Here is a 13,872-nt window from a genome sequence, read left to right on the forward strand (position 1 = left end):
GGTTTAGTATAGGATATTACTGTTTTAAAAATGTAAACAATGGGCCAGTGACACTTAAAAATTTTAATGGAATTTTAAGAATCAAAAATCGAATCAATTGAATTCATAAACTTTAACAATTTCATAGTTGTCCTTTTTTTTCACACATTCTGTGCTGTCTATATTTCTGGGTTTATGATTTAATACAAATGTATTATTAAAAATGATGGTAATCAAATAAAGGAATAAAATATGAACAGTTTAATTCATTCATTCATTTGAATTGTGTTTTTCGCGTCGCAGAAATCATAGTCGATCTGTAAGTGACGTTTGTTCCTTTTGGGGATTATTTGTGTAGGTTGGGTATTTGGGGGTATTTCTGTCCATCTGTGACCTCAGTGTGGATCGATGACCTTGAATATGTCTGAATGAGAGTGTCATGTCCCTCTTTGACCCCTAAGAGACACAAAGACCAGCTGTATTTGTCCTCCTTCTACATTTTCTCATTGTTTCCTGTCTACAACTGTTTTCCCTTCTGTCTTGTTGCTGTTCTTCAGTGACATTGAGTGAATGTGTCTATTTCTGTCTTCGTCATTGTCGTGACGTGAAAGTCAAACATGAAGAATGTCTAGCTGTCGCTTCCAGGTCTTGAAGGACTCAGTTTTCCTTTAGTCTAAATCTCTGTATTATAAACAGCATGGTAATACCATTTTTTATGCGCTTGTACTATTAATAGAAGACAACTAACTTTCAGTATCAAGATATTTCTCCTGAAATTCTCACTGTTTGTCAGAGTCACTGTTTGTCATCCAGTAAGACTCTGAGATATCTGACTTGATTCCATACAAGTCTGAGCACACTTTGAAACATTAGTTTCATTATTAGTATACTTCTTTTAAACTTAAAATAAGAGTGTATACTTTCAGTTGACCTTTTTACCCATACTTCTTTTAATCAAGATATACCTAAGAATTAAGTATTAAGAATACTTGACTTATACTGACAAGTATAGAGAAAAGTCTAAGTATATTTGGCCTATACATGTACTCAATCATTTGATTGAGATATACTTCAGAAAAGTATTAAAGGTGTCATTTTTTTTTACTGTTGTCTGAGGTCAACTTATGACGTTAGCATGGTTTTTACATTCAAAAACATCATAATGAATAAGTAATAGGTTATTTTCTGCCCTGGTTTTGAGACTCTCTCACGGAACACTCTGTTTTTATGGGCGTGCCGCACTGAAGACTTGAAAGTAAACGCCCACGGCTAGGATTGGATAAGATTTGCAAAATTAATTAGCTTTAGCTCCCTCAGTACATGTGGGAATTGTTTTGAAAGCGTGATATTTGACTCGCGAAATATCTTTATCAAACAAACACAATGAATCATCTCTCATCTCCGCGATTGATTGGAATGTTATTTTTTATTACTTGGCCCGCCCAATCGGTGAATATAACCACGAAACGAACACACACACACACACACACACACACACACACCCCTTTAACATAGCCTGTAGCCCGTCTGAAAAACACATAGACCCGGGACGTCGGGCTTTGCGAGCCCTGGCCCATGCATGTCCGAGTCTGATCCTGAATCGCAATGAACCAACAACACCACAAATAAAGGATTCTCCAGCCGTTGACAGCGTGCTAATGTTCAGTGAGACACGTACACATAATCAATACGATCTGTAACAATGCAATACTATCACATATAAAAAACATGTTTTACTCACATTAGTGAGTTGCTTCATTCATTCGTAATCTCATCCTGTCTGGAAATCCAGTCTCTTGTTTACAAACGAATCCGCGGTGAAATGAAGGAACATACGCGCAATGTCTTCCCCACATGAGCTGGATATTCATTAAAAATAAATCTGAATTAAGCTTATGTGGTATGTTTACTGCTTAGAAATTCGATGCGGTTTAGCTCCATGTGGGCCTATATCATCTCAGGCACGAGTCGGTGGGCGGGGCTACAGAATCAGGCGTTGTTCTTCTTCTGTTGAGGCGGTGCTTCACCACACGATGACATCAAGATGTGGCATATTCTGAGATTGATCGTTTGCTGGGCCTGGTGTCAATAAAAGCTTTCCTTTAACTAACAAGGACGTTTTCAGCTCTGAAACTTACAGGATAATCTTATATCACAATGACCTTTTATATATCAAAAGCTCAAGGGAAAGTCGATTTCTCAATTCATCACCCCTTTAAGTATTCTAAGTATACTTGACTTCTTCTTGCAAGTATAGAGAAAAGTCTGGCCTGTACTTGTACTCTTTTGATTGAGATATACTTAAGAAAAGTGAAATTAAGTATTAAATGTGTTGACCCTTTTGATAGAGTTGCCTATTAAATACTTTTCTACATATTGGCTTCCTTTGAGGTAGTATGCATATGTTTTACATACTATCTTACATGTTTATAGTTTATAGTTCACGCTATAGTTGCAATACAAAAGAAAAACTTTTTTGAAAAATGTTGTGTACTCAAAGTTTACTACTGTTACACTTAAAGTACACTTAAAAGTATACTTTTATAAACTAAAAAGCGGGCCAATTTAGTCCCAAGAAGTATTGCAGTAGTACACTTACAAGTATACCTCTAGTACATTGATTTTAGTATACTTGCTACATATGTAACATATACTTAAACTTTACTTAAATGTAATTGATCAAATTAACTTGAAGAGGAGACACACGTGGGATTATGGGGTCTTTTCTGAGAAGTAGTTTGAGAAGTTGCTCTCCATGTTATCTCATTGCTTATAAAAACTCAAAGTACCATGGTCACTTCATGTGAAACTCTCACTACTGTGCTTTTATTTGTACATGTGTCATTTATAATCTTGCTTTGAAGTCATGTGATCTAGCCCTCAGTTGAACTATTAACACTTCCATTGTGTCATGAGTTCATCAAAACCCGCACAACCTCAAAATAGACCTATAGCGGTATGTGAGTAAATGCTTAACGCCTCAATGTTGTTTACTCTGCATCTGCAAAGTCTCTTTTAAGCTTGCAGCTCCTGTGGCCTGGGTTTGCTCTCTGGTTTTCTCTCTGTGTGTCAGGCAGACACAACACAGACGTTTAGATAAGGCTATTTTGGGTGAACTTAACCATATTTACTGCTGATAAAAATATTGCAGACAACATAAAGCTTTTAGTAGGGCTACTATCTGACAAGCTGTTCTTTGTTGTGCCTCAATTAAATGAGAAGAAACTGATTCATGTTGAGTAGTTTGAAAAACTGTAATCCATCCATTCATCCATCCATCCATCTATCCATCTATCAAAATATACACTCACCTAAAGGATTATTAGGAACACATACTAATACTGTGTTTGACCCCCTTTCACCTTCAGAACGGCCTTAATTCTACGTGGCATTGATTCAACAAGGTGCTGAAAGCATTCTTTAGAAATGTTGGCCATATTGATAGGAGAGCATCTGCAGTTGATGGAGATTTGTGGGATGCACATCCAGGGCACGAAGCTCCCGTTCCACCACATCCCAAAGATGCTCTATTGGGTTGAGATCTGGTGACTGTGGGGGCCATTTTAGTCCAGTGAACTCATTGTCATGTTCAAGAAACCAATTTGAAATGATTGGAGCTTTGTGACGGTGCATTATCCTGCTGGAAGTAGCCATCAGAGGATGGGGACATGGTGGTCATAAAGGGATGGACATGGTCAGAAACAATGCTCAGGTCGGCCGTGGCATTTAAACGATGCCCAATTGGCACTAAGGGGCCTAAAGTGTGCCAAGAAAACATCCCCCACACCATTACACCACCACCACCAGCCTGCACAGTGGTAACAAGGCATGATGGATCCATGTTCTCATTCTGTTTACGCCAAATTCTGACTCTACCATCTGAATGTCTCAACAGAAATCGAGACTCATCAGACCAGGCAACATTTTTCCAGTCTTCAACTGTCCAATTTTGGTGAGCTTGTGCAAATTGTCGCCTCTTTTTCCTATTTGTAGTGGAGATGAGTGGTACCCGGTGGGGTCTTCTGCTGTTGTAGCCCATCCGCCTCAAGGTTGTGTGTGTTGTGGCTTCACAAATGCTTTGCTGCAGACCTCGGTTGTAACGAGTGGTTATTTGAGTCAAAGTGTCTCTTCTATCAGCTTGAATCAGTCGGCCCATTCTCCTCTGACCTCTAGCATCAACAAGGCATTTTCGCCCACAGGACTGCCGCATACTGGATGCTTTTCCCTTTTCACACCATTCTTTGTAAACCCTAGAAATGGTTGTGCGTGAAAATCCCAGTAACTGAGCAGATTGTGAAATACTCAACAACCATGCCACGCTCAAAATTGCTTAAATCCCCTTTCTTTCCCATTCTGACATTCAGTTTGGAGTTCAGGAGATTGTCTTGACCAGGACCACACCCCTAAATGCATTGAAGCAACTGCCATGTGATTGGTTGATTAGATAATTGCATTAATGAGAAATTGAACAGGTGTTCCTAATAATCCTTTAGGTAAGTGTATAAATATATATAAATAATCGAGAATTGAATGCTTCATCATGTATTGAGTCGTATGTCTTTGCGGTTTGCAGTTTCTTAACTAAATACTGTATGTCCATGTCGTTCCTCCAGGCTGATGTGTGATTCACGCTCTGCCTCTGTCCGCCAACATGGTAGACATGGAGAACCACTACAGCGCCCCGTCGCCGCTGAACGACTTTGTGCGGGACAGCCCCTTGTGCAGGAACTTCATCGGGGGAATGGGAGACTTTCAGGACATCTCTCAGCCCATCGATGAAGACGCTCTCAGCAGCTTCGAGGTGACCGAGAACCAGTCGTCGGGTCTGGGCTCCGGATCGGAGAGCTCCACTGCGTTAGGTACTCAGATACTGCCACTCAAACACACTCTGCCTTTTTAAGAAAAGACACGTTGCCATTGAGACAGAGCGACACGCGTCATTATCTGAAGACCACGCCCACCGGAGGGGGAAAACAATCAAAACATCTCCATTGACTTTGCATTGCGTGAGGCTGCATCCTTGTCATTTCGGACTTATAACAAAAAACTGAACAATGTATTAAAGCTGATATGTGACAACGTGTACTGCAAACAAGCTAAACAAAACCAAGAAGCAAAAACCCAGACGTTTTTATAAGCTGTTGACCCAAAAAACGAGCGTTTAAGGACAAAAAAGTGGATTCAGGCCATTGAGACAGCGCGCGACGGGTCATATTACACTGAGAACTACGGCGACTAGAGGGAACGTAATCAGCGACAGTAAATATAATATATAAAACGGACATTTGTATATTTGACTTAACAGTGACAACATATTTACTGCACACATAGACATATTGAGGCATACTGAGTGTCAGGATCCCAAAATGTACCCATTCTTCCTGCTGAAGCTTCACTTTGTATTGCCTGTATCCACTTTTATCTTCTTAAACGCTCGTTTTTTTGGGTCGACAGCTTATAAAAACTTATTTCTGTGTTTTTTTAGCTTGTTTGCTGTACACCTTGTCACATATCAGCTTTTAGACATTGTTCTATTTTTTGTTATAAGTCCGAAATGACAATGAGGCAGCCTCCCGCAATGCAAAGTCAATGGAGAGCGTTGGATTGCTTTCCCCCCCAGTGTGGGCGTGGCCTAAATACGCTCTGTCTCTATGCAATTACATTACATTACATTATAACTGACCTATCGGTAAGCCCCTCCCCTCGAACGCAGATGAGCCAATAGCAGTTGAGTATCAGTTGCGCTGGGACCGGAACTCGGACATCTTTAGGCGTCAGCGCCATAGAGAAACATTGGAAAATCCAAAGCTATCATCGGTTTGATGGCGTTTATGCTACAAAAATGCTAGAATGTCGTGCCTGAGGTACTGTAACACTGACTCCAGGTATCCTGAGAGGATTTTCGGTTTGTCATACTCTCGTTAAGTTACGATTAAAGTCCCTGCTAACATACAAACCATAATAACACTGTTCTCACGTCATGTACACTGTAGGTCAAAAACACGAAGGTCTACATTTCAGTGCCTCTCCATATTAAACTGGTTATATGTAAATTAATTTAATTTTAGATATGTTTAAGGTCTACATTATCTGTCCTACTAAGGAGGACTCCTATTTTGATGGGTATTATAGTCTCCTGGTAATGAAAGGAAGAGCTCGCACGCAGTTTATCAGAGTTGTTTTGCATATACAAAGTTTACCAGTTATTAACTGCACCCCTGAAAAGTCATGCGGTTTGTGTATATGTTTGTTTACTGTTAGTTGTTTGAGTGTTTTGTGTAATTTGCTGTGTTTGTTAATGGTAATGCAACGGAGAGTTTGTGAATGAGACGTTAATGCGCACTTCTTATGCTTTGTTTGTTCAGCTCTTACGATGATTTTTTGGAGTGAAAAAGGACATAATAAACTTGATAAACCATCAGTAAAGTTTGTCCATCATTCGGACGGGATATACGCTACATTCTGTGTCCAAAAACATCTCGGGATAAGGTTTTCACACTAACATCTGTCATTGTAAGATATATCAACTCTGTTTGTTTGTCCGCGTTAGCAACAGTAACTAAGGGGGGCGGGGCTTACCGATAGGTCAATTAGGGGCCAAGCACCGAAAGGTGCGACGGCACCTATTGAAATCGTTAGATTTCTTCTTATTATTCCGCCATTGAAGTCTATGGCAGCCCATAGAACCGCTTGTGGGAAAGTTATGAAATTTGGCACACAGATAGAGGACAACATTAACCACACCAATTTTGGAGTCTCTAAAAAAATCCCTCTAGCGCCACCACCTGTCCAAAATGTTACTCATGTTTATGCTAATAACTTTTGAACCCTAATGGCTAGAAACAAAAAAAAATCCTCTGATTCCTTGGCTCAAGCCGAGTCCTATAAAGTCATTTTCTGTTATGAAAATGTTCCCGCCATTTTGCATTTTCAAAAAATTTACTTTTTCGAACTTCTCCTAGGCCGTTGCTCTGATTTTCACGAAAATTTAACCAGATCATCTTCAGACCATGCCGACAAAAAGTTATGGAATTACGTTTTCGATAAACGAGCAAACAAATTTTACTTAGAGGTTGCGAAAATACACTTAAGGCTATATCTCCGCGACACTTTATCGTATTCAGACCAAACTTGGTACATGTCATCACAAGCATGACCTGAGGCAACATGCAGCGTTTCGGCACAGCGCCACCTACTGGTCCGATACGAAAAATGGCTTTGCTTATAACTTTTGAACCGTTTGTCCAAAAATCATGAAAAGTGGTCTCGTTCGATTCAGGATGTCATTCCGAGTCGTCTAATTTTACCATATCGGCCATTTTGGCTGTCGGACATTTTTAATTATGTGCTAAAATGCTGTATTTTATGAACACATGAACGGATTGTTGCAAAACTCGGTATGGGTCATCAGCACGATGCCCTGAAGGAGCCTGAGATGTTTTGAAACAGCGCCACCTAGTGGATCTTTTTTTTCCAAACGCTTATAACTTTGGGTGTGATTGACTTATTTTCATGGAAGTAACTTTTTTTGTCTCCTGAATCCTTGCCAAGTCAAACGATACCAGACTTGCCAGGCTTTGGCGTATGGTTTGTGTAGCGTGGTAATTTAGCGCTTAAAAAAGTTAGCTGATATCTTCGAAACTGCTAGTCCGATCGAGACGAAATCAGCGTCAGAAGTTCAGAGACATAGGTCGATGTTAATGCCCAAATGTCAAAATATTGATAGTATAGTTTAGGGGGAGTAAAATCCAATCAAAGTCAGGTGTCAGTCATTTTTTATGTGTTTTTTTAAATAAAAGTCTATAACTCCAAAACGAAATGAGATATTTTCACCAAAATTGACACACACATGTATGGGCTCACTCCTATGACACATACAAAAAATGGTAGAATTGTGTCTCTTGGTGGCGCTATAATAGAACAAAACATGAAATTCCCGTAGACTACAATGCATTTCTCAGCCTTTTTGCCTAAAATCATCTTAAAATGTGCATAGAGAATGTTGTGGACATTAACATATTATGCAGCCAAATTATTTTCATATACTGTCAGGCAGGAAATTAAGGTTTTTCTCCATTGCATTCAGCGCATATTCCATTGATTTATCACATATAATGCATGCGCATAATCACTTGACATGTTTGACCTTTTAGACCTTGTTGTGTTGTTTTTGATGAATCAACTTCAGCTTGTGGTTCTGGAATGCCTGACCGAGTTTTCACTTCTAGAAGCTCAATGGAATCCGCATTATTTCTGTGAACAAACTTTAAATTCCTAAATTTAAACCTTGATTCGTTTCAGAGTCATAACCTGCTGTTTCACCATATAACAGTTAGACAGCGCACATACAAGTGATTTATAAGAAATCAGAGCGTTGAGGTTTAAACACCATACCTGAGAAATGAGGAAATGACATCACGGAAATGTGTGATGATGAAGCAGCAGAAAGTCAGAGCATTTCTCAGAAAGAGGTTGCTTAATGTTTTGTCTTTAAAGGGTTAGTTCACCCAAAAATGAAAATTCTGTCATTTAATTCCTCACCCTCATGTCGTTGGACACCCGTCAGACCTCCGTTCATCTTCAGACACAAATGAAGATATTTTAGTGTAAATCTGATGGCTCTGAAAGGCCTCCATTGGCTCAATGGCACTTTACACTCTCAAGACCCTTAAAAGGCACTAAAGACGTCGTTACAAAGTCCATCTCACTACAGTGGTTCTACAATAACTTTATGAAGTGACGAGAATAGTTTTTGTGTGCAAAAAAACCCTAAATAACGACTTACATAGTGATGACGATTTCAAAACACCGCCTCATGAAGCTTCGAAGCGTTATGAATCAGTGAGTCGAATCATGATTCGGATCGCGTGTCAAACTGCTGAAATTTGGCGATTCAAACTGCTGATTCGACTCACTGATTCATAACGCTTCGAAGCTTCATGAGGCCGTGTTTTGAAATCGTCATCACTATATTAGTCGTTATTTAGGGTTTTTTTGCACACAAAAACTATTCTCGCCGATTCATAAAGTTATTGTAGAACCACTGTAGTGAGATGGACTTTGTAACGACGTCTTTAGTGCCTTTTAAGGGTCTTGAGAGTGAACCGTGCCATTGTGCCAATGGAGGCCTTTCAGAGCATCAGATTTACACTAAAATATCTTCATTTGTGTCTGAAGATGAACGGAGGTCTGACGGGTGTCCAACGACATGAGGGTGAGGAATTAATGACAGAATTTTCATTTTTGGGTGAACTAACCCTTTAAAAACGTTTGGCAATATAGTGTATATTGTATTTATTTTAGTCCGTTTAATTGTCATTTTAACATTGTAATCTATTCTATTGAATGACATTGCTTTTCTAATGGCGATCTCTTGTACCTGTGCACATCTGTTGTGTTTGTTTGCTCACTGGTGTAGATGCACTGACTCCTGCATCCAGCCCGTCGTCCTGTGTGTACGGTGGCCCGGCGGGACAGGACGAGTTCACCTCCACCTCTCTGAACCTGGAGTGCCGCGTGTGCTCCGACCGCGCGTCTGGATACCACTATGGAGTTCACGCGTGTGAGGGCTGCAAGGTGAGACCTGTGTCCTATTAAAGGGATAGTTCACCCAAAAATGAAAATCACCCCATGATTTACTCACCCTCAAGCCAACTTAGATGGCCAATATATCATGTGTGGGGTCAGAGGTCACTCTTCCACCGGAAGTCGGTGGATGGATGCACTTTTATGATGGATGGATGCACTTTTATGATGGATGGATGCACTTTTATGATGGATGGATGGATGCACTTTTATGATGGATGGATGGATGCACTTTTATGATGGATGGATGCACTTTTATGATGGATGCACTTTTATGATGGATAGATGCACTTTTATGATGGATGGATGCACTTTTATGATGGATAGATGCACTTTTATGATGGATGGATGCACTTTTATGATGGATGGATGCACTTTTATGATGGAGGGATGCACTTTTATGATGGATAGATGCACTTTTATGATGGATGCACTTTTATGATGGAGGGATGCACTTTTTATGATGGATGGATGGGTGCACTTTTATGATGGATGCACTTTTATGATGGATAGATGCACTTTTATGATGGATGGATGCACTTTTATGATGGATAGATGCACTTTTATGATGGATGGATGCACTTTTATGATGGATGGATGCACTTTTATGATGGATAGATGCACTTTTATGATGGATGGATGCACTTTTATGATGGATAGATGCACTTTTATGATGGATGGATGCACTTTTATGATGGATAGATGCACTTTTATGATGGATAGATGCACTTTTATGATGGATGGATGCACTTTTATGATGGATAGATGCACTTTTATGATGGATGGATGCACTTTTATGATGGATGGATGCACTTTTATGATGGAGGGATGCACTTTTATGATGGATAGATGCACTTTTATGATGGATGCACTTTTATGATGGAGGGATGCACTTTTATGATGGAGGGATGCACTTTTATGATGGATGGATGCACTTTTATGTTGGATGGGTGCACTTTTATGATGGAGGGATGCACTTTTATGTTGGATGGGTGCACTTTTATGATGGATGGATGCACTTTTATGATGGATGGATGCACTTTTATGATGGAGGGATGCACTTTTATGATGGATAGATGCACTTTTATGATGGATAGATGCACTTTTATGATGGATGGATGCACTTTTATGATGGAGGGATGCACTTTTATGATGGATGAATGGATGCAGTTTTATGATGATAGATGCGCTTTTATGATGGATGGATGCACTTTTATGATGGAGGGATGCACTTTTATGATGGATAGATGGATGCGCTTTTATGATGGAGGGATGCACTTTTATGATGGATGGATGCACTTTTATGATGGAGGGATGCACTTTTATGATGGATGGATGGATGCACTTTTATGATGGGGATGGATGGGTGCACTTTTATGATGGAGGGATGCACTTTTATGATGGATAGATGGATGCACTTTTATGATGGATGGATGCACTTTTATGATGGATAGATGCACTTTTATGATGGATGGATGCACTTTTATAATGGATGGATGCACTTTTATGATGGATAGATGCACTTTTATGATGGATGGATGCACTTTTATGATGGATGGATGCACTTTTATGATGGATGGATGCACTTTTATGATGGATGGATGCACTTTTATGATGGATGGATGCACTAATGATGGATGGATGCACTTTTATGATGGATGGATGCACTAATGATGGAGGGATGCACTTTTATGATGGATGGATGCACTTTTATGATGGAGGGATGCGCTTTTATGATGGAGGGATGCGCTTTTATGATGGATGGATGCACTTTTATGATGGAGGGATGCTCTTTTATGATGGAGGGATGCGCTTTTATGATGGAGGGATGCACTTTTATGATGGATGGATGCACTTTTATGATGGAGGGATGCACTTTTATGATGGAGGGATGCGCTTTTATGATGGATGGATGCACTTTTATGATGGATAGATGCACTTTTATGATGGATAGATGCACTTTTATGATGGATAGATGCACTTTTATGATGGATGGATGCACTTTTATGATGATAGATGCACTTTTATGATGATAGATGCACTTTTATGATGGATGGATGCACTTTTATGATGATAGATGCACTTTTATGATGATAGATGCACTTTTATGATGGATGGATGCACTTTTATGATGGATGGATGCACTTTTATGATGGAGGGATGCACTTTTATGATGGATAGATGCACTTTTATGATGGATGGATGCACTTTTATGATGAATAGATGCACTTTTATGATGATAGATGCACTTTTATGATGGATAGATGCACTTTTATGATGGATGGATGCACTTTTATGATGATAGATGCACTTTTATGATGATAGATGCACTTTTATGATGGATAGATGCACTTTTATGATGATAGATGCACTTTTATGATGATAGATGCACTTTTATGATGGATAGATGCACTTTTATGATGATAGATGCACTTTTATGATGGATGGATGCACTTTTATGATGGATGGATGCACTTTTATGATGGAGGGATGCACTTTTATGATGGATAGATGCACTTTTATGATGGATGCACTTTTATGATGGAGGGATGCACTTTTTATGATGGATGGATGGGTGCACTTTTATGATGGAGGGATACACTTTTATGATGGATGGATGCACTTTTATGTTGGATGGGTGCACTTTTATGATGGATGGATGCACTTTTATAATGGATAGATGCACTTTTATGATGGATGGATGCACTAATGATGGATGGATGCACTTTTATGATGGATGGATGCACTAATGATGGAGGGATGCACTTTTATGATGGATGGATGCACTTTTATGATGGAGGGATGCGCTTTTATGATGGAGGGATGCGCTTTTATGATGGATGGATGCACTTTTATGATGGAGGGATGCTCTTTTATGATGGAGGGATGCGCTTTTATGATGGAGGGATGCACTTTTATGATGGATGGATGCACTTTTATGATGGAGGGATGCACTTTTATGATGGAGGGATGCGCTTTTATGATGGATGGATGCACTTTTATGATGGATAGATGCACTTTTATGATGGATAGATGCACTTTTATGATGGATAGATGCACTTTTATGATGGATGGATGCACTTTTATGATGATAGATGCACTTTTATGATGATAGATGCACTTTTATGATGGATGGATGCACTTTTATGATGATAGATGCACTTTTATGATGATAGATGCACTTTTATGATGGATGGATGCACTTTTATGATGGATAGATGCACTTTTATGATGGAGGGATGCACTTTTATGATGGATAGATGCACTTTTATGATGGATGGATGCACTTTTATGATGAATAGATGCACTTTTATGATGATAGATGCACTTTTATGATGGATAGATGCACTTTTATGATGGATGGATGCACTTTTATGATGATAGATGCACTTTTATGATGATAGATGCACTTTTATGATGGATAGATGCACTTTTATGATGATAGATGCACTTTTATGATGATAGATGCACTTTTATGATGGATGGATGCACTTTTATGATGGATGGATGCACTTTTATGATGGAGGGATGCACTTTTATGATGGATAGATGCACTTTTATGATGGATGCACTTTTATGATGGAGGGATGCACTTTTTATGATGGATGGATGGGTGCACTTTTATGATGGAGGGATACACTTTTATGATGGATGGATGCACTTTTATGTTGGATGGGTGCACTTTTATGATGGAGGGATGCACTTTTATGTTGGATGGGTGCACTTTTATGATGGATGGATGCACTTTTATGATGGATGGATGCACTTTTATGATGGAGGGATGCACTTTTATGATGGATAGATGCACTTTTATGATGGATGGATGGATGCACTTTTATGATGGATGGATGGATGGATGCACTTTTATGATGGATGGATGCACTTTTATGATGGAGGGATGCACTTTTATGATGGATGAATGGATGCAGTTTTATGATGATAGATGCGCTTTTATGATGGAGGGATGCACTTTTATGATGGATGGATGCACTTTTATGATGGAGGGATGCACTTTTATGATGGATGGATGGATGCACTTTTATGATGGATGGATGGATGCACTTTTATGATGGAGGGATGCACTTTTATGATGGATGGATGCACTTTTATGATGGATGGATGCACTTTTATGATGGATGGATGGATGCACTTTTATGATGGAGGGATGCACTTTTATGATGGAGGGATGCACTTTTATGATGGAGGGATGCACTTTTATGATGGAGGGATGCACTTTTATGATGGAGGGATGCACTTTTATGATGGATGGATGCACTTTTATGATGGATGGATGCACTTTTATGATGG

At 39.4% G+C, this 13,872-nt stretch overlaps 1 protein-coding gene across 1 annotated transcript in view; it reads left to right on the forward strand.

Annotated features, from left to right (window-relative positions):
• pparab (peroxisome proliferator-activated receptor alpha b) overlaps positions 1–13,872 on the forward strand; it is a 74,867-nt gene that overhangs the window by 32,627 nt on the left and 28,368 nt on the right. The window contains exons 2-3 of the mRNA XM_079810406.1: positions 4,593–4,838; positions 9,398–9,555. Of these exons, the coding sequence (XP_079666532.1) occupies positions 4,631–4,838; positions 9,398–9,555 (366 nt within the window). The 5' untranslated portion in view covers positions 4,593–4,630. The remainder of the gene's footprint in view (positions 1–4,592; positions 4,839–9,397; positions 9,556–13,872) is intronic.

This window comes from Gobio gobio (genome assembly GCF_949357685.1).
Source record: "Gobio gobio genome assembly, chromosome: 25".
NCBI classification, from domain to species: Eukaryota; Metazoa; Chordata; class Actinopteri; order Cypriniformes; family Gobionidae; genus Gobio; species Gobio gobio.